The sequence below is a fragment of the Ascaphus truei genome, chromosome 16 (assembly GCF_040206685.1).
Source record: "Ascaphus truei isolate aAscTru1 chromosome 16, aAscTru1.hap1, whole genome shotgun sequence".
Taxonomy (NCBI): Eukaryota; Metazoa; Chordata; class Amphibia; order Anura; family Ascaphidae; genus Ascaphus; species Ascaphus truei.
The window spans coordinates 33,526,188-33,550,536 of record NC_134498.1 but is presented as its reverse complement, the minus strand read 5'-3'; the positions used below and the strand labels follow the sequence as shown (position 1 = coordinate 33,550,536).

Below are 24,349 nucleotides of genomic sequence, written 5' to 3'. Positions count from 1 at the left end.
TAACGTGCAGAGAGATATAATAGCATGGAGCGATATAATAACGTGCAGAGAGGTATAATAACATGGAGCGATATAATAACATGGAGCGATATAATAACGTGCAGAGAGGTATAATAGCATGGAGCGATATAATAACGTGCAGGGAGGTATAATAGCATGGAGCGATATAATAACGTGCAGAGAGATATAATAGCATGGTGCGATATAATAACGTGCAGAGAGATATAATAGCATGGAGCGATATAATAACACACAGAGAGATATAATAGCATGGAGCGATATAATAACACGCAGAGAGATATAATAGCATGGAGCGATATAATAACGTGCAGAGAGGTATAATAGCATGGAGCGATATAATAACGTGCAGAGAGATATAATAACATGGAGCGATATAATAACGTGCAGAGAGATATAATAGCATGGAGCGATATAATAACGTGCAGAGAGATATAATAGCATGGAGCGATATAATAACACACAGAGAGATATAATAGCATGGAGCGATATAATAACACGCAGAGAGATATAATAGCATGGAGCGATATAATAACACACAGAGAGATATAATAGCATGGAGCGATATAATAACATGCAGAGAGATATAATAGCATGGAGCGATATAATAACGTGCAGAGAGATATAATAACATGGAGCGATATAATAACGTGCAGAGAGGTATAATAGCATGGAGCGATATAATAACGTGCAGAGAGATATAATAGCATGGAGCGATATAATAACACGCAGAGAGATATAATAGCATGGAGCGATATAATAACGTGCAGAGAGGTATAATAGCACGGAGCGATATAATAACACACAGAGAGATATAATAGCATGGAGCGATATAATAACGTGCATAGAGATATAATAGCATGGAGCGATATAATAACACACAGAGAGATATAATAGCATGGAGCGATATAATAACGTGCAGAGAGGTATAATAGCATGCAGAGAGGTATAATAACACACAGAGAGATATAATAGCATGGAGCGATATAATAACACGCAGAGAGATATAATAGCATGGAGCGATATAATAACGTGCAGAGAGGTATAATAGCATGGAGCGATATAATAACGTGCAGAGAGGTATAATAGCATGGAGCGAAATAATAACGTGCAGAGAGATATAATAGCATGGAGCGATATAATAACACGCAGAGAGATATAATAGCATGGAGCGATATAATAATGTGCAGAGAGGTATAATAGCATGGAGCAATATAATAACGTGCAGAGAGATATAATAGCATGCAGAGGTATAATAGCATGGAGCGATATAATAACACACAGAGAGATATAATAGCATGGAGCGATATAATAACGTGCAGAGAGATATAATAGCATGGAGCGATATAATAACACACAGAGAGATATAATAGCATGGAGCGATATAATAACGTGCAGAGAGGTATAATAGCATGGAGCGATATAATAACGTGCAGAGAGATATAATAACATGGAGCGATATAATAACGTGCAGAGAGGTATAATAGCATGGAGCAATATAATAACGTGCAGAGAGATATAATAGCATGCAGAGGTATAATAGCATGGAGCGATATAATAACACGCAGAGAGATATAATAACATGGAGCGATATAATAACACGCAGAGAGATATAATAGCATGGAGCGATATAATAACGTGCAGAGAGGTATAATAGCACGGAGCGATATAATAACACACAGAGAGATATAATAGCATGGAGCGATATAATAACGTGCAGAGAGATATAATAGCATGGAGCGATATAATAACATGCTGAGAGGAATAATAACACACAGAGCGATATAATAGCATGGAGCGATATAATAACACACAGAGAGATATAATAGCATGGAGCGATATAATAACGTGCAGAGAGATATAATAGCATGGAGCGATATAATAACATGCAGAAAGGAATAATAACACACAGAGAGATATAATAGCATGGAGCGATATAATAACGTGCAGAGAGGTATAATAGCATGGAGCGATATAATAACACACAGAGAGATATAATAGCATGGAGCGATATAATAACGTGCAGAGAGGTATAATAGCATGCAGAGAGGTATAATAACACACAGAGAGATATAATAGCATGGAGCGATATAATAACACGCAGAGAGATATAATAGCATGGAGCGATATAATAACGTGCAGAGAGATATAATAGCATGGAGCGATATAATAACACGCAGAGAGATATAATAGTATGGAGCGATATAATAACGTGCAGAGAGATATAATAGCATGGAGCGATATAATAACACGCAGAGAGATATAATAGCATGGAGCGATATAATAACGTGCAGAGAGGTATAATAGCATGGAGCGATATAATAACACACAGAGAGATATAATAGCATGGAGCGATATAATAACGTGCAGAGAGGTATAATAGCATGCAGAGAGGTATAATAACACACAGAGAGATATAATAGCATGGAGCGATATAATAACGTGCAGAGAGATATAATAGCATGGAGCGATATAATAACGTGCAGAGAGGAATAATAACATGCAGAGAGATATAATAACGTGTAGAGAGATATAATAGCATGGAGCGATATAATAACATGCAGAGAGATATAATAGCATGCAGAGCGATATAATAACATGCAGAGAGGAATAATAACATGCAGAGAGATATAATAACGTGCAGAGAGGTATAATAGCATGGAGCGATATAATAACGTGCAGAGAGATATAATAACGTGCAGAGAGATATAATAACGTGCAGAGAGGTATAATAGCATGGAGCGATATAATAACGTGCAGAGAAGTATAATAGCATGGAGCGATATAATAACGTGCAGAGAAGTATAATAGCATGGAGCGATATAATAACGTGCAGAGAAGTATAATAGCATGGAGCGATATAATAACGTGCAGAGAGGTATAATAGCATGGAGCGATATAATAACGTGCAGAGAGATATAATAACGTGCAGAGAGGTATAATAGCATGGAGCGATATAATAACGTGCAGAGAAGTATAATAGCACGGAGCAATATATAATAACGTGCAGAGAGGAATAATAACATGGAGCGATATAATAACGTGCAAAGAGATATAATAGCATGAAGCGATATAATAACATGCAGAGAGATATAATAACATGCAGAGAGCTATAATAACGTGCAGAGAGGTATAATAGCACGGAGCAATATATAATAACGTGCAGAGAGGTATAATAACATGGAGCGATATAATAACGTGCAGAGATGTATAATAACATGCAGAGAGGTATAATAACATGGAGCGATATAATAACGTGCAGAGAGGTATAATAACATGCAGAGAGGTATAATAACATGGTGCGATATAATAACGTGCAGAGAGGTATAATAACGTGCAGAGAGGTATAATAGCATGGAGCGATATAATAACGTGCAGAGAGGTATAATAACATGGAGCGATATAATAACGTGTAGAGGTATAATAGCATGGAGCAATATAATACCGCGCAGAGAGGTATAATAGCATGCAGGGAGGTATAATAACATGGAGCGATATACTAACGTGCAGAGAGGTATAATAACGTGCAGAGAGGTATAATAGTACGGAGAGAGATATAATAGCATGGAGCGATATAATAACATGCAGAGAGGTATAATAACACGCTGAGATATAATAACATGCAGCGAGATATAACATGCAGAGAGATATAATAGCATGGAGCGATATAATAACATGCAGAGAGGTATAATAACATGCTGAGAGATATAATAACATGGAGCAATATAATAATGTGCAGAGAAATATAATAACGTGCAGAGAGGTATAATAGCATGGAGCGATATAATAACGTGCAGAGAGGTATAATAACATGGAGCGATATAATAACGTGCAGAGGTATAATAGCATGGAGCAATATAATAACGTGCAGAGGTATAATAGCATGGAGCGATATAATAATGTGCAGAGGTATAATAGCATGGAGCGATATAATAACATGGAGCGATATAATAACGTGCAGAGGTATAATAGCATGGAGCGATATAATAACGTGCAGAGGTATAATAGCATGGAGCGATATAATAATGTGCAGAGGTATAATAACATGCAGAGAGGTATAATAACATGGAGCGATATAAAAATGTGTAGAGAAATATAATAACGTGTAGAGAGGTATAATAACATGGAGCGATATAATAACGTGCAGAGAGGTATAATAACATGCAGAGAGGTATAATAGCATGGAGCAATATAATAACGTGCAGAGAGATATAATAGCATGGAGCGATATAATAACATGCAGAGAGATATAATAGCATGCAGAGCGATATAATAACATGCAGAGAGGAATAATAACATGCAGAGAGATATAATAACGTGCAGAGAGGTATAATAGCATGGAGCGATATAATAACGTGCAGAGAGATATAATAACGTGCAGAGAGGTATAATAGCATGGAGCGATATAATAACGTGCAGAGAAGTATAATAGCACGGAGCAATATATAATAACGTGCAGAGAGGAATAATAACATGGAGCAATATAATAATGTGCAAAGAGATATAATAGCATGGAGCGATATAATAACATGCAGAGAGATATAATAACGTGCAGAGAGGTATAATAGCATGGAGCGATATAATAACGTGCAGATAGGTATAATAGCACGGAGCAATATATAATAACGTGCAGAGAGGTATAATAACATGGAGCGATATAATAACAAGGCAGAGAGGTATAATAACATGCAGAGAGGTATAATAACATGGAGCGATATAATAACGTGTAGAGGTATAATAACATGGAGCGATATAATACCGCGCAGAGAGGTATAATAGCATGGAGCGATATAATAACGTGCAGAGAGATATAATAACATGCAGAGAGGTATAATAACATGGAGCGATATAATAACGTGCAGAGAGGTATAATAACGTGCAGAGAGGTATAATAGCATGGAGCAATATATAATACCGCGCAGAGAGATATAATAACACGCAGAGAGATATAATAGCATGGAGCGATATAATAACATGCAGAGAGGTATAATAACACGCTGAGATATAATAACATGCAGAGATATATAACATGCAGAGCGATATAATAACATGCAGAGAGGTATAATAACATGCTGAGAGATATAACATGCAGAGCGATATAATAACATGCAGAGAGGTATAATAACATGCTGAGAGATATAATAACATGGAGCAATATAATAATGTGCAGAGAAATATAATAACGTGTAGAGAGGTATAATAACATGCTGAGAGATATAATAACATGGAGCGATATAATAACGTGCAGAGGTATAATAGCATGGAGCGATATAATAACGTGCAGAGAGGTATAATAGCATGGAGCGATATAATAACATGCAGAGAGATAATAACGTGCAGAAGTATAATAGCATGGAGCGATATAATAACGTGCAGAGAGATATAATAGCATGGAGCAATATAATAACGTGCAGAGAGGTATAATAGCATGGAGCGATATAATAACGTGCAGGGAGGTATAATAGCATGGAGCGATATAATAACGTGCAGAGAGATATAATAGCATGGTGCGATATAATAACGTGCAGAGAGATATAATAGCATGGAGCGATATAATAACACACAGAGAGATATAATAGCATGGAGCGATATAATAACACGCAGAGAGATATAATAGCATGGAGCGATATAATAACGTGCAGAGAGGTATAATAGCATGGAGCGATATAATAACGTGCAGAGAGATATAATAACATGGAGCGATATAATAACGTGCAGAGAGATATAATAGCATGGAGCGATATAATAACGTGCAGAGAGATATAATAGCATGGAGCGATATAATAACACACAGAGAGATATAATAGCATGGAGCGATATAATAACACGCAGAGAGATATAATAGCATGGAGCGATATAATAACACACAGAGAGATATAATAGCATGGAGCGATATAATAACATGCAGAGAGATATAATAGCATGGAGCGATATAATAACGTGCAGAGAGATATAATAACATGGAGCGATATAATAACGTGCAGAGAGGTATAATAGCATGGAGCGATATAATAACGTGCAGAGAGATATAATAGCATGGAGCGATATAATAACACGCAGAGAGATATAATAGCATGGAGCGATATAATAACGTGCAGAGAGGTATAATAGCACGGAGCGATATAATAACACACAGAGAGATATAATAGCATGGAGCGATATAATAACGTGCATAGAGATATAATAGCATGGAGCGATATAATAACACACAGAGAGATATAATAGCATGGAGCGATATAATAACGTGCAGAGAGGTATAATAGCATGCAGAGAGGTATAATAACACACAGAGAGATATAATAGCATGGAGCGATATAATAACACGCAGAGAGATATAATAGCATGGAGCGATATAATAACGTGCAGAGAGGTATAATAGCATGGAGCGATATAATAACGTGCAGAGAGGTATAATAGCATGGAGCGAAATAATAACGTGCAGAGAGATATAATAGCATGGAGCGATATAATAACACGCAGAGAGATATAATAGCATGGAGCGATATAATAATGTGCAGAGAGGTATAATAGCATGGAGCAATATAATAACGTGCAGAGAGATATAATAGCATGCAGAGGTATAATAGCATGGAGCGATATAATAACACACAGAGAGATATAATAGCATGGAGCGATATAATAACGTGCAGAGAGATATAATAGCATGGAGCGATATAATAACACACAGAGAGATATAATAGCATGGAGCGATATAATAACGTGCAGAGAGGTATAATAGCATGGAGCGATATAATAACGTGCAGAGAGATATAATAACATGGAGCGATATAATAACGTGCAGAGAGGTATAATAGCATGGAGCAATATAATAACGTGCAGAGAGATATAATAGCATGCAGAGGTATAATAGCATGGAGCGATATAATAACACGCAGAGAGATATAATAACATGGAGCGATATAATAACACGCAGAGAGATATAATAGCATGGAGCGATATAATAACGTGCAGAGAGGTATAATAGCACGGAGCGATATAATAACACACAGAGAGATATAATAGCATGGAGCGATATAATAACGTGCAGAGAGATATAATAGCATGGAGCGATATAATAACATGCTGAGAGGAATAATAACACACAGAGCGATATAATAGCATGGAGCGATATAATAACACACAGAGAGATATAATAGCATGGAGCGATATAATAACGTGCAGAGAGATATAATAGCATGGAGCGATATAATAACATGCAGAAAGGAATAATAACACACAGAGAGATATAATAGCATGGAGCGATATAATAACGTGCAGAGAGGTATAATAGCATGGAGCGATATAATAACACACAGAGAGATATAATAGCATGGAGCGATATAATAACGTGCAGAGAGGTATAATAGCATGCAGAGAGGTATAATAACACACAGAGAGATATAATAGCATGGAGCGATATAATAACACGCAGAGAGATATAATAGCATGGAGCGATATAATAACGTGCAGAGAGATATAATAGCATGGAGCGATATAATAACACGCAGAGAGATATAATAGTATGGAGCGATATAATAACGTGCAGAGAGATATAATAGCATGGAGCGATATAATAACACGCAGAGAGATATAATAGCATGGAGCGATATAATAACGTGCAGAGAGGTATAATAGCATGGAGCGATATAATAACACACAGAGAGATATAATAGCATGGAGCGATATAATAACGTGCAGAGAGGTATAATAGCATGCAGAGAGGTATAATAACACACAGAGAGATATAATAGCATGGAGCGATATAATAACGTGCAGAGAGATATAATAGCATGGAGCGATATAATAACGTGCAGAGAGGAATAATAACATGCAGAGAGATATAATAACGTGTAGAGAGATATAATAGCATGGAGCGATATAATAACATGCAGAGAGATATAATAGCATGCAGAGCGATATAATAACATGCAGAGAGGAATAATAACATGCAGAGAGATATAATAACGTGCAGAGAGGTATAATAGCATGGAGCGATATAATAACGTGCAGAGAGATATAATAACGTGCAGAGAGATATAATAACGTGCAGAGAGGTATAATAGCATGGAGCGATATAATAACGTGCAGAGAAGTATAATAGCATGGAGCGATATAATAACGTGCAGAGAAGTATAATAGCATGGAGCGATATAATAACGTGCAGAGAAGTATAATAGCATGGAGCGATATAATAACGTGCAGAGAGGTATAATAGCATGGAGCGATATAATAACGTGCAGAGAGATATAATAACGTGCAGAGAGGTATAATAGCATGGAGCGATATAATAACGTGCAGAGAAGTATAATAGCACGGAGCAATATATAATAACGTGCAGAGAGGAATAATAACATGGAGCGATATAATAACGTGCAAAGAGATATAATAGCATGAAGCGATATAATAACATGCAGAGAGATATAATAACATGCAGAGAGCTATAATAACGTGCAGAGAGGTATAATAGCACGGAGCAATATATAATAACGTGCAGAGAGGTATAATAACATGGAGCGATATAATAACGTGCAGAGATGTATAATAACATGCAGAGAGGTATAATAACATGGAGCGATATAATAACGTGCAGAGAGGTATAATAACATGCAGAGAGGTATAATAACATGGTGCGATATAATAACGTGCAGAGAGGTATAATAACGTGCAGAGAGGTATAATAGCATGGAGCGATATAATAACGTGCAGAGAGGTATAATAACATGGAGCGATATAATAACGTGTAGAGGTATAATAGCATGGAGCAATATAATACCGCGCAGAGAGGTATAATAGCATGCAGGGAGGTATAATAACATGGAGCGATATACTAACGTGCAGAGAGGTATAATAACGTGCAGAGAGGTATAATAGTACGGAGAGAGATATAATAGCATGGAGCGATATAATAACATGCAGAGAGGTATAATAACACGCTGAGATATAATAACATGCAGCGAGATATAACATGCAGAGAGATATAATAGCATGGAGCGATATAATAACATGCAGAGAGGTATAATAACATGCTGAGAGATATAATAACATGGAGCAATATAATAATGTGCAGAGAAATATAATAACGTGCAGAGAGGTATAATAGCATGGAGCGATATAATAACGTGCAGAGAGGTATAATAACATGGAGCGATATAATAACGTGCAGAGGTATAATAGCATGGAGCAATATAATAACGTGCAGAGGTATAATAGCATGGAGCGATATAATAATGTGCAGAGGTATAATAGCATGGAGCGATATAATAACATGGAGCGATATAATAACGTGCAGAGGTATAATAGCATGGAGCGATATAATAACGTGCAGAGGTATAATAGCATGGAGCGATATAATAATGTGCAGAGGTATAATAACATGCAGAGAGGTATAATAACATGGAGCGATATAAAAATGTGTAGAGAAATATAATAACGTGTAGAGAGGTATAATAACATGGAGCGATATAATAACGTGCAGAGAGGTATAATAACATGCAGAGAGGTATAATAGCATGGAGCAATATAATAACGTGCAGAGAGATATAATAGCATGGAGCGATATAATAACATGCAGAGAGATATAATAGCATGCAGAGCGATATAATAACATGCAGAGAGGAATAATAACATGCAGAGAGATATAATAACGTGCAGAGAGGTATAATAGCATGGAGCGATATAATAACGTGCAGAGAGATATAATAACGTGCAGAGAGGTATAATAGCATGGAGCGATATAATAACGTGCAGATAGGTATAATAGCACGGAGCAATATATAATAACGTGCAGAGAGGTATAATAACATGGAGCGATATAATAACAAGGCAGAGAGGTATAATAACATGCAGAGAGGTATAATAACATGGAGCGATATAATAACGTGTAGAGGTATAATAACATGGAGCGATATAATACCGCGCAGAGAGGTATAATAGCATGGAGCGATATAATAACGTGCAGAGAGATATAATAACATGCAGAGAGGTATAATAACATGGAGCGATATAATAACGTGCAGAGAGGTATAATAACGTGCAGAGAGGTATAATAGCATGGAGCAATATATAATACCGCGCAGAGAGATATAATAACACGCAGAGAGATATAATAGCATGGAGCGATATAATAACATGCAGAGAGGTATAATAACACGCTGAGATATAATAACATGCAGAGATATATAACATGCAGAGCGATATAATAACATGCAGAGAGGTATAATAACATGCTGAGAGATATAACATGCAGAGCGATATAATAACATGCAGAGAGGTATAATAACATGCTGAGAGATATAATAACATGGAGCAATATAATAATGTGCAGAGAAATATAATAACGTGTAGAGAGGTATAATAACATGCTGAGAGATATAATAACATGGAGCGATATAATAACGTGCAGAGGTATAATAGCATGGAGCGATATAATAACGTGCAGAGAGGTATAATAGCATGGAGCGATATAATAACATGCAGAGAGATAATAACGTGCAGAAGTATAATAGCATGGAGCGATATAATAACGTGCAGAGAGATATAATAGCATGGAGCAATATAATAACGTGCAGAGGTATAATAGCATGGAACGATATAATAACGTGCAGAGGTATAATAGTATGGAGCGATATAATAACATGCAGAGAGATATAATAGCATGGAGCGATATAATAACACGCAGAGAGATATAATAGCATGGCGCGATATAATAACGTGCAGAGGTATAATAGCATGGAGCGATATAATAACGTGCAGAGAGGTATAATAACATGGAGCGATATAATAACATGCAGAGGTATAATAGCATGGAGCAATATAATAACACGCAGAGAGATATAATAGCATGGAGCGATATAATAACACGCAGAGAGGTATAATAACATGGCGCGATATAATAACGTGCAGAGGTATAATAACATGCTGAGAGATATAATAACATGGAGCGATATAATAACGTGCAGAGGTATAATAACATGGCACGATATGATAACGTGCAGAGAGGTATAATAACATGGAGCGATATAATAACGTGCAGAGAGGTATAATAACATGGCGCAATATAATAACGTGCAGAGAGGTATAATAACATGGAGCGATATAATAACATGCAGAGAGGTATAATAGCATGGAGCGATATAATAACATGGAGCGATATAATAACGTGCAGAGAGGTATAATAACATGCTGAGAGATATAATACCGTGCAGAGAGGTATAATAAAATGGAGCGATATAATAACGTGCAGAGAGATATAATAACGTGCAGAGAGGTATAATAACATGGAGCGATATAATAACGTGTAGAGGTATAATAGCATGGAGCGATATAATAACGTGCAGAGGTATAATAGCATGGAGCGAAATAATAATGTGCAGAGGTATAATAGCATGGAGCGATATAATAACACACAGAGAGATATAATAACGCGCCAAGAGAGATAATAACATGCAGAGAGAGATAATAACGCGCAGAGTGATATAATAACATGCAGAGATATAATAACATGCAGAGATATATAATAACACGCAGAGAGAGATAATAATATGCAGAGAAATATAATAACACGCAGAGAGATATAATAACACACAGAGAGATATAATAACACACAGAGAGAGATATAATAACGCGCAGAGAGATATAATAACGCGCAGAGATATAAGAACACGCAGAGAGATATAATAACAGGCAGAGAGATATAATAACATGCAGAGTGATATAATAACACACAAAGTGATATAATAACACACAGAGTGATATAATAACACACAGAGTGATATAATAACACGCTGAGAGATATAATTACGTGCAGAGATATAATAACACGCAGAGATATATAATGTGCCGAGAGAGATATAATAACACGCAGAGCGATATAACAACAGGCAGAGAGATACAATAACACACAGAAAGATATAATAACACGCAGAGAGATACAATAACACACAGAGAGATATAATAACACACAGAAAGATATAATAACACGCAGAGAGATACAATAACACACAGAAAGATATGAAAACAAGCACAGGCCCCAAAATGTGTCCGTCACTCCCATAAGAGCTGCAGTACATCCTGCAGATTTGGTTTTGGCCGGCTCTCCCCATCCCTCTCTCCTCGTGGCTATTCAAAGTTTGGTGCCGGCGCCAGCAGAGGTACAGAGGGTGGAGGCAACCGAAGCCTGGTTTGTGTCCGAAAGGGACTGGACTTAGCAGTTACCCCAGTGCTCTCCGACCACAAGTCCCTCATTCTCTCTTTTTCCCACCCTCCCATCCCTAGTAAGACATTGTCACAGTGTGTCTCACTGATATCACTACGCTTTGTCACCAGGTCCATCGTCATAGCTTAGATGGAACTGTCACACCAGCCAGCTTAAGGGTGCCGGGAAATGCTAATGTAACCCCTCTTTTCCATCTCCTTAGACTGATTCCTATTCGCTAAGGTGGGAGCCCAAGTCCCACGCTCCGTAACAGTACTAACCCTGTGCAGGGCACGTGGCCCACAGGTCAGACAATAGTACAGGGATACTAGGCCTTGAATTACAAAATGTATTTATATAAACCCCTTATTTTCACAGATATATAGACATAACTCAATCAGAGGATCAGATACAGAATATTCCGGAATTTATAAAACGCTGCGCAGTCATATCCCAATGTGTTTCCCAAGTCCCCATGACCCTGTGATATGAGGGGCCCGTGTGTTGGTGCCGGAACAATGTTGGAGCTCTTAGTAACTGTGGATATAACACGTGGCAGGCCTGTTCTTCGCAAAGCCTTCAGCTTTATCCTTGTCGGTGACTAAGGATCCCCTCATTCATTACTCACGACACCGGCAATCGGCAAGGTTGTTGATCATCCCAACCTCTAACAGACCCTCTCGGCTCTCTCTCTATGCGACTGCTCGCGTCTCCATGCATCTCTCTTTCTCTGCACGTTCCGTTGGGCCTCCTTGCAGGAAGGACTGACCCTGAGTCTCAGTCAGTCCGTCCTGAGATCACTCAGGTTCCCTGGAGGACTGCCTGCATGTGCTGTTGCAGCCCTTCTTAAAGATTCCTCCCTTCTTCCTCAGTCTTTTCTATTGGCTGGTTCTCTGGCTATTGTGGGTCACATCCTCCTGCCCCAGAATGACTGCCTCACACAGCAAAGCAGGCTGGTAGTTGTATTTCTTCTATTGCAGCCAGGGGCAGTGTATGTGTGTTGGCTGCATTAACTTACAAGGGGGTTTTACATCCTCCCCCGGCGAAAGATGTTGATGTCCCCATCAACTGTATTAGGATTAAGTTTGTCATAACAAACTAAACAATGCTGCCTCTCTAGGTAGATAGTATCATAGGTATAGTGAAACTTATATACATACAGTTCTCACACACAGAAGCATTAGCGCACCACATTTTACCATACCTTACAGGTTCACCCAGGTCTAGTGCCATGGGGAGCACCAGGATTTCTGTGGACACTCCAGGAGAATCATAGGTCATTCTCATGGGTGGCCTGATCTCCCTTTTGGGGCATGGAGAATACACCTGTTGTGCTACTGTTACTTCCCCTTGCCGTTCAGTGGACTCACAGGGCATGGGTGGACTGTATTCCACTGGCCCTACACTAGCTACTCTACACAGCTACATTATTCTGTTCTGTGGGATACAACGGAGTGAATTCCTCTGCTTCTGGCCCCAACTCAGGGATATTATCCCTCTGTAGGTCTCGTGATCCATCTGGTCACATTGGGGAAACCTGTCGTGAAGGATTTCTCTCCTCAGAGTCTAATATCTCAGACAGGTGGTCCAACATCCTTTCTCCTCTGTAATCCTCATCAGACTCATCATCAATTTTCTCGAGTGTGGTCTTGAGGGAATACAGGCTGGACCCGGTCCCCTGTTTAACCGGTCACTCCTCCTAGGCTGGGTATCTAACCCCAGGGTCTCTTCTTCCACAGGGCACCTCATCAGCTGACCTATTGGCAGTTTGTGGTTCCCTTTGGAGATGGGCGAATTTGTGGAGCGGATTTGGATCTTCAGCGGATCGGCCGGTTCCTTTGGTCCGCGGATTTCAGCGGATCAATTTCCAAAAGGGCAATTCGCGGATTTTTTTATTATTATTTCCAATACACTCCGCGGACTCAGCGATCCGTTAGCGGAATTTTTAGGAATCCGCCAACGAGTTCCTGAATCCGCGGCTTGGATTCTACAAATCCTTCAACAGATTGTATCCAATGGCGGCTTTTGATTAATCCGCATGGATTCAAATCGTCCAAATCCGTTTGCGGATTTTAAAAGCCAAAACAGATTTTGGCAGGAAAGTGCTAGAAAATCCGGGACACTGATTTGGGCAGATTCGCCCATCTCTAGTTCCTATGCAGGTACTTTCTCTTTTCAGGTTTCAGTCGGTATACAGGTAGCCCCTTTAATTTCTCTACTACTACATAGGGCTCTGGCTTCCAGCGGTTGGCTATTTTATGCTTGCCAAATTCCTGATGAGAACCCTGTCGTGCACTTGTGATTCTTGGTCATACACCCTTTTGCCATGCCGGCCTTCATTTGCCGGGTTATTCATGTCAGCCGTAGTAGCCAGTTTATATGCCTCCTGTAACCGTTCTTTGAGCTTTTCTACATATTGCATGTAGGTGGTATGGGACGTGCCATCTGCTGCCACTCCGAAACACAGTTCAATTGGCAACCTGACCTCCCGCCCGACCATCAGATAGTATGGCGAGTATCCCGAAGCGTTATTCCAGGTGCAATTATATGGATGTACCAGGTGATGTACATGCTGACTCCACTGCTCTTTTCCCCGGGTATTTAAGGTGCCCATCATGTTCAATAGTGTCCTATTGAATTTCTCCGGTTTGGGGTCCCCTTTTGGGTGGTACGGCATTGTTCGAGATTTCTTTATCCCACAAAGGCATAGAAACTCCTTGATGAAGCTGTTCTCAAAATCTCGTCCTTGGTCAGAATGGATTCTAGCAGGTACAGTAGTCCATAATGCACAAAATATTTGTCGCACAGAACCTTGGCGACTAATGGTTCACTGGTCCTTTGTTGGGAATGCATGGGCATACCTGGTGAAGTGGTTAGTGACCACTAGAATGCTACTAGTGTTATTCCTATCTGGCTCCAGAGCTGCAAGCGCAGAGCTTCTACAGCAGATCTGCACAAGCCTGAAGGACTTCAGAATTGATCACGTGTGACCCGGGGGCCAGTCTGTGTCCCACTACAGAGAGCGGGCATTGGCTGGAGGAAGAACAGCAGATCGTGCAGGGAGGTCCAGCAGATCGTCAGAGTGAAAGCAGCACGGAGGAGCGGGCACGGAGGAGCGAGCACCTTCGGAGGGGACCCTCATCGGCTGCAGCTAAAAGTGGCACTGAAGTGTTTTTTTGCAAAGTACAGGCCTGCTACACTTATTTGTATTAACGAGCTCCAATGGTGTGCCGGCACCATCACACAGGCCGTGACACCCAGGATTGGGCGGCCGCAGCCATATACACTGACATCCACCCATGCAGCGTTCATGGGGAGTGTTATGTTGATATAGTGTTATAATATGAATGCAGTGATCCTTTGCTGAGGGTAACCCTCGAGCTCAGGTAGGTGCGAGCGGAGCAATCTGGCTGGGTCCCTAGTTGGGGATCAATATGGAATATTGATCTGTTGTAATAAATAAAGCTGTGGCAGTTAATTTGTATGGTGTGTTTATTGGGAATGGGAGAGGGGTCCAGCAGGAGGCGTGAATAAGTCCTGATATACAGTAGTAACATGCAGAGAGATATAACAACACGCTGAGCGATATAATAACATGCAGAGAGATATAACAACACGCTGAGGGATATAATAACATGCAGAGCAATATCATAACATAGCAATATCATAACAGGCAGAGTGATATAACAACACGCTGAGGGATATAATAACATGCAGAGAGATATAATAACATGCAGAGCAATATCATAACATAGCAATATCATAACAGGCAGAGTGGTATAACAACACGCTGAGGGATATAATAACAGGCAGAGAGATATAATAATACGCAGAGTGATATAATAACATGCAGAGAGATATAATAACAGGCAGAGCAATATCATAACAGGCAGAGTGATATAACAACACGCTGAGGGATATAATAACAGGCAGAGTGATATAATAACATGCAGAGAGATATAATAACAGGCAGAGCAATATCATAACAGGCAGAGAGATATAACAACACGCTGAGGGATATAATAACAGGCAGAGTGATATAATAATACGCAGAGTGATATAACAACACGCTGAGGGATATAATAACAGGCAGAGCGATATAATAACACACAGAGCGATATAATAACACGCAGAGTGATATAATAACACACAGAGTGATATAATAATACGCAGAGAGATATAATAACACGCAGAGTGATATAATAATACGCAGAGATATAATAACACGCAGAGTGATATAATAACACACAGAGTGATATAATAATACGCAGAGAGATATAATAACACGCAGAGTGATATAATAATACGCAGAGAGATATAATAACACGCAGAGTGATATAATAACACGCAGAGTGATATAATAATACGCAGAGAGATATAATAACACGCAGAGAGATATAATAACATGCAGAGAGATATAATAACATGCAGAGAGATATAATAACACGCAGAGTGATATAATAATACGCAGAGAGATATAATAACACGCAGAGTGATATAATAACACACAGAGTGATATAATAATACGCAGAGAGATATAATAACACGCAGCGCAATATAACACGCAGAGAGATATAATAACATGCAGAGAGATATAATAACATGCAGAGAGATATAATAACACGCAGAGTGATATAATAATACGCAGAGAGATATAATAACACGCAGAGTGATATAATAACACGCAGAGTGATATAATAATACGCAGAGAGATATAATAACACGCAGAGAGATATAATAACATGCAGAGTGATATAATAATACGCAGAGAGATATAATAACACACAGAGTGATATAATAATACGCAGAGAAATATAATAACACGCAGAGTGATATAATAACACACAGAGTGATATAATAATACGCAGAGAGATATAATAACACGCAGCGCAATATAACACGCAGAGAGATATAATAACATGCAGAGAGATATAATAACATGCAGAGAGATATAATAACATGCAGAGATATATAATAACATGCAGAGAGATATAATAACATGCAGAGAGATATAATAACATGCAGAGAGATATAATAACATGCAGAGAGATATAATAACACGCAGAGTGATATAATAACACACAGAGAGATATAATAACACGCAGAGTGATATAATAACACACAGAGAGATATAATAACATACAGAGTGATATAATAACATGCAGAGAGATATAATAACACGCAGAGTGATATAATAACATGCAGAGAGATATAATAACATACAGAGTGATATAATAACATGCAGAGAGATATAATAACACGCAGAGTGATATAATAACATGCAGAGAGATATAATAACATGCAGAGAGATATAATAACACGCAGAGTGATATAATAACACACAGAGAGATATAATAACATGCAGAGAGATATAATAACATGCAGAGAGATATAATAACACGCAGAGTGATATAATAACACACAGAGAGATATAATAACACGCAGAGTGATATAATAACATGCAGAGAGATATAATAACATGCAGAGAGATATAATAACATGCAGAGAGATATAATAACACGCAGAGTGATATAATAACATGCAGAGAGATATAATAACATGCAGAGAGATATAATAACATGCAGAGAGATATAATAACACGCAGAGTGATATAATAACACACAGAGAGATATAATAACATGCAGAGAGATATAATAACATGCAGAGAGATATAATAACACGCAGAGTGATATAATAACACACAGAGAGATATAATAACACGCAGAGTGATATAATAACACACAGAGAGATATAATAACATACAGAGTGATATAATAACATGCAGAGAGATATAATAACACGCAGAGTGATATAATAACATGCAGAGAGATATAATAACACGCAGAGTGATATAATAACACACAGAGAGATATAATAACACGCAGAGTGATATAATAACACACAGAGAGATATAATAATACGCAGAGTGATATAATAACACACAGAGCATGGATACACACAGTTTTGCACGATTCATACTCTATGTAGAAAATGTGTTAATTAGCCATCTTCCACCCCCCTTCCCTCCTCAAATTGCCCCTTCCCCCCACCTCGTTCTTACCACCAAGTCCGGGCCGGAGACGGTTGTCGTATCCATCCAGCAGCCGGTCCAGTATCCGGGTGAATATTGTGATATTGTCCCTGCTGTCGTCCATCACCTCCGGGGCGTGTTTGGGGGACAAGCTGCGGGATAAACCACAAGCGGAGGAGCAGAGATTTCAAACGCACATCACACACCTTCCCGCATTCCATTTTTAGAGGGATGGGGGGAGCCTCACAAAATCAGCTTAACCCTTTACACCCCGGCGGGCATTAAACCATTTCACTGCCAGCTCATAAAAGGGTTACCGCGTCTGGAACAGTATATCTACTTTTTAAAAGCAGCTACACTCTAAAAACCAATCAGTTGACTTTTTAAAAAATGTTCTGTTATTGGTCTTATTTTAAAAACCCTATCAAAGTGCGGAACGTTGAATAAAAAGTAAGACAGGAAGTCGCTGTGATACGGACAGGAAGTTGCCGGTACCATTGACAACAGCACGATGTCACAGGATATGATGTCGGCTCTCCCCGAATAATAGGAAGATACAGTGTAGATAAATTATATGACAGTATATATATACATATACACACACACACACACACACACACACACACACACACACACACACACACACACACACACACACACACACACACACACACGCGCATCATAGAAGTCACATAAAGGTATACAGGTAGCCAGGGCCGCCAACAGGGGGGGGAGAAAGGATACTGGCGTCCCGGGCCCAGTGTGTCAAGGGGGCCCCGTCGCCCGGGGCCCCTGCGCGGCCGGGCGCCAGTTAATTAATTTTTAAAAAAAATAGATAGATAGATAGATAGATTTTACTGGGAATGTGTGTGTGTATTACATAGTTACATAGTAGATGAGGTTGAAAAGACATAAGTCCATCCAGTTCAACCTATGCTAAATTTAGACAACAGATACTTTATCCTATATCTATACTTACTTATTGATCCAGAGGAAGGCAAACAAAAAACCCCATTAAGGGGAAAAATAAATTCCTTCCTGACTCCAAGAATTGGCAATCGGATTAATTCCTAAATCAACATCCTTCCCATGTATACTTATTTGGTATATCCCTGTATACCTTTCCCATCTAAAAAGATGTCCAACCTTTTTTTGAACATATCTATTGTATCTGCCATCACAGTCTCCATGGGTAATGAATTCCACATTGTAACTGCCCTTACTGTAAGGAACCCCTTCCTTTGTTGCTGGTGAAATTTCCTTTCCTCCAACCTTAAGGGATGGCCCTGAGTCCTTAGTACTGCCATGGGATGAATAGTTCTTTTGAAAGCTCCTTGTATTGTCCCCGAATATATTTGTATATAGTTATCATATCCCCTCTTAGACGCCTCTTTTCTAATGTAAATAAATCTAATTTAGCTAGCCTCTCCTCATAAGTTAGATTGTCCATCCCCTTTATTAATTTGGTGGCTCTTCTCTGCACTCTCTCTAGTTCTAAAATGTATTTTCTTAGGATTGGTGCCCAAAATTGTACTCCATATTCAAGGTGTGGTCTTACTAGTGCTTTGTAAAGGGGCATCATTATGTTTACTTCCCTTCCATCCATTGCCCGTTTTATGCAAGATAAGATCTTGTTTGCCTTTGCAGCTACTGCATGACATTGGGCGCTATTGCTAAGCCTGCAGTCTACAAGCACTCCTAAATCCTTCTCCATCAAGGATTCCCCAATATATCTCCATTTAATTTGTAAGTCGCCTTTTTATTCTTGCATCCCAAATGCATAACCTTACATTTATCTGTATTAAACCTCATTTGCCATTTACCTGCCCACGTTTCCAGTCTCTCCAAGTCCTTCTGAAGAGAAATTACATCCTGCTCTGATTCTATTACCTTACACAATTTAGTATCATCAGCAAAGATGGAGACTTTGCTCTCGATCCCAACCTCAAGGTCATTAATAAACAAGTTAAAAAGCAGGGGTCCCAGTACCGATCCCTGAGGTACTCCACTCACGACTTTAGCCCAACCTGAAAAAGTTCCATTTATGACAACCCTCTCTTATCTGTCCTTTAACCAGTTTTCAATCCAGGTGCATATATTATTACGGAGTCCAATTTTCTTTATTTTGTACACCAACCTCTTATGTGAAACCGTATCAAAAGCCTTTGCAAAATCTAACTAGACCACATCAACTGCATTACCCTGGTCTAAATTCCTACTTAACTCCTCAAAGAAACAAATAAGGTTAGTTTGGCAAGATCTATCCTTCATAAATCCATGCTGACTATTACTAATAATTTTGTTTTCCATTAGGTATTCCTGAATATTATCCCGTATTAAACCTTCAAGTAGTTTCCCTACTATTGAAGTCAGGCTTACAGGTCTGTAATTCCCCGGGTGTGATCTAGCTCCCTTTTTAAATATAGGCACCACATCTGCCTTACGCCAATCTTGTGTTACTGAGTCTGTGGAATGGAGTCCTTGAATATTAAATATAATGGTTTGGCTATTACTGGGCTTAACTCCTTGAGAACTCTTGGATGTATGCCATCGGGGCCAGATGCCTTATTTACTTTAATTTTTTCAAGTCGCTTATGAACTTCTTCCTCAGTTAACCAATTATTCATTAATATGAAGGTTGTGGCTTCCTCCTGCGGCACTACTATTGAACTTGATTCTTCCCTGGTAAACACAGAATCAAAGAATTTGTTTAATACCTCAGCTTTTTCCTTATCTCCAACAATCTGCCTTCACACTGAAAGGGTCCTATATTTTCTTTTCTCATTTTTTTGTTATTAAGTTACTTAAAGAACTTTTTAGGGTTGACCTTACTTTCTATTGCAATCCTTTTTTCATTATCCATTTTTGCTCATTTGATTGACCTTTTGCAATTTTTGATACATATATATATATATATATATATATATATATATATAAAAAAAAATATATATATATATATAATACATATGAAGCCAGTCAGCACACTGATGTAAAGCATAAGGCAGATGCTAGTCCCATAGATATCCACACAGCATATGTACCAGCCCAAAGACCAGTAAGAGAGAAAGCAAACAGCAAGTAGTTATACAAAAGAAATTATCCCTGAGGAAGGTCTCCTGTATGACCGAAACGTTGGCTATCGTGTAACTGTTGTTTTAATACAATTTCTATATATATATATACACACACACATTCCCAGTAAGATATCTATCTATCTATCTTACTGGGAATGTGTGTGTGTGTGTGTGTGTGTGTGTGTGTGTGTGTGTGTGTGTGTGTGTGTGTGTGTGTGTATTGGGTAGGTGGGGTTTTCGTATACATTTGGGGTGGTGAGGTTGTATATATTTGGGGGTGGGAAGTTTTTTGCATTGGGGGTGGGAAGTTTTTTGGTATATATCTTGTGGGGGTAATTGTGTGTTGGGGGGGGGGCGGCATGAGTGAGCGTGGGATAATTGACTGAGGGAGAGGAGAGAGGTGGTGAGTAAGGAAAAGAGGAAGTAAGAGTGAGAAGCAGGGGAGAGAAATACATGCGAGGCGGTAGAGTGTGATGGGTGAGACGGAAGGGAGAGAAATACATGGGATCGGGGGGAAAGAGAGGGGGCTCGTGAGGTGTGAAATGGGGGGGGGGGGTGGCGGGCAATACCGCTGACAATGGGGGGGGGGGGGGCCTGCTTAAAATGTTTGTCCCGGGCCCCATGATTTCTGTTGGCAGCCCTGCAGGTAGCCCTGATGAAGGTTCCAATATGGGGACCGAAAAATTGGATCTGTTTTTCTAATACACATTTCTTCACTTACCTGCAAAGTGCTGCCTCTTTATTTACCCAGAACCTTGGGTTAGGGTTATGTATATCTTTATATACATACACACACACACACACACACACACACACACACACACATATATTTATATCACTGGGGATACATCGAAGCTAAGGAAACTGAGTCTGAAAGGCAGACGCCATATTAAAATCCCGCTCTTTTCCAGCACCCTCGTCTGCTGTGGCCATTAATGACATCAGCGGAGGTGACAGTGGGACAGCAGAGAGATGCAGAACATGGAACATTAGAGGGCACGTATGGGTTAATAGGGGATGGGGCGCACGGTTTGTGATGGGAAGAAGGTTACACACGCGCCCGGTGACCCCGCATCCTACATTATTCACACAACGCTAAATTATTTATCAGTGCGGCTTTAAAGCCAAAACGTACCATCAGCACAGCTGTCAGTCACACGGCCGCACGGATAGGGGGGGGGGGGAAGGGGGACACAGGAAGGTTATAAATAGTGATGTCTAGCCGGGGGCATGACAGATTTAGGAACATGCGTGGGCTGGGATAAGAGGGTGTCTCACACACGGGATTCCTATAAAGTAATAGGGTCAGTGACACCTCCCTCTGATGGGATAAGAGGGAACCTCACACGCTGGATTCCTATAAATGAATAGGGTCAGTGACACCTCCCTTTAATGGGATAAGAGGGTCCCTCACACGCTGGATTCCTATAAGTTAATAGGATCAGTGAAACATTCAAAGAGATGGACGTTTGCAGGATCAGCGTATCCTTTACCAAAGCCTCGGCCAATTAAAGAACTCTGTGTCTGAAAATCCTGCATGCTTTTCCGAATGGAGCGTTCTAACTGGTTGATTGGTAGTTACCCCCCTGATTGAAAGGTACCGCACCCCCGATTGATAGTTAACCTCCTTGCCCTCTCTCACCCTCTCCCCGGGGGCAGCACACACATCCGTAGCAGGGTTCCCAGGACTACCACGTACAGCAAAGAGATGCCTTCCTGCCCCTGTGCCATGTCAAGGGGGGAGGGGAGTATCCGTGGGACCTGCGGGGGAAGAAAGAGGCAAATAATGTTATAATAGGAAAGGTACTGAACTTATAACCCTCCGTATATAGGATAGGTACTTACCCGAACTATATAAGAGAGGTACTGACCCCCTGTATTAGTGCACGCCAATATATAGGAGAGGTAATTATCCCCCGGAAATAGTGCACTCCCATATATAGGAGAGGCATTGACCCCCTTGTATATAGTACACCCGATATATACTGTAGGAGAGATACTGACCTCCCCATATATAGTGAATCCCCCATATATAGGAGAGGTACTGACCCCCATATATAGTACAATATATTTATATATATAGAAGAAAACAGAAAAAATAATACAGCGCAAATCAGATGGATGATTACATGTGCAACACAATAGTTGTATATATTATATAGTGTATTTTTGAACCCTAATGGGACAACCCTAATGGGGAAGGAGAGAGGGAATGGGGGAAGGGGGAAAAAAGGAAGGGGGAGAGGAAAGTGGGGACATGATGGGGTAGGGGAAGGGGAAAGGGGGATGGGAAGGGAAAGTGCGGGTGGAATAGAGGAAAAATGGAATAGGGAAGGCAGGTCCAGATGTGAAGACCACCTGTGGCTGTGTTTGGGTGTATCTCAAGAGAATACAAACAACAATGAACAAACAAACACTACTGCCAGGGAAGGGAAAACACAGGGTGGGATAACAGATCCACAAGGAGTAAAAATATGCCACAGATAAAAAATATACAAAAATATATGAAAAAAACAAAATAGTAGAAAAAACACTACGCGTTTCGTCGCATGGGTAATGGCAACTTCATCAGGGTTTGTCCTCTGTCCTCAACCCCTGATGAAGTCGTCATTACCAATGTGACGAAACGCGTAGGGTTGCTGATTAAGGACTGTGAGTAAGGATTCTATGTACACGGACTAACAGCCAGTAGCAGTGGAACCAGGAGAGGTATAACAATTTTGCTGGGAGGACCGCTGTTTGGACGCACACTCTGGTGCGCATCTGAATGCGGAAACAGGTCACCCACCATGAGGTTCCCAGCTATCTACCGGCGGATCATCCAGATGACCCTTATCACAAATTTTCAATGCGCTTGTCCTAGCGACTTTTGTGAGTGGCCTGATTTTATCTTGTTTTGATTAAACCATGTTTTATTGAGTTATGCTATAGGGCCCGCACTTTCCTTTTTGGTTTTATATATAATGAACTAAACCACCACCCGTATATAGGAGAGGCAATAAGCCCCACATATAACGCACCCTTGTATATCGA

The 24,349-nt window shown here is 39.6% G+C and overlaps 1 protein-coding gene across 2 annotated transcripts in view; it reads right to left on the bottom strand.

The window, feature by feature from the left end:
* Positions 1 to 24,349, bottom strand: part of GABRA3 (gamma-aminobutyric acid type A receptor subunit alpha3) — a 53,026-nt gene that overhangs the window by 21,141 nt on the left and 7,536 nt on the right. The window contains exons 2-3 of one of the 2 annotated variants that reach the window (XM_075573087.1): positions 23,016 to 23,077; positions 18,273 to 18,394 (exon numbers count right to left, since the gene is read on the bottom strand). In XM_075573087.1, coding sequence (XP_075429202.1) covers positions 18,273 to 18,394; positions 23,016 to 23,047 — 154 coding nt within the window. In that variant the 5' untranslated portion in view covers positions 23,048 to 23,077. Of the gene's footprint in view, positions 1 to 18,272; positions 18,395 to 22,958; positions 23,078 to 24,349 lie in introns of both variants that reach the window. The other variant, XM_075573086.1, reaches the window with a different exon arrangement.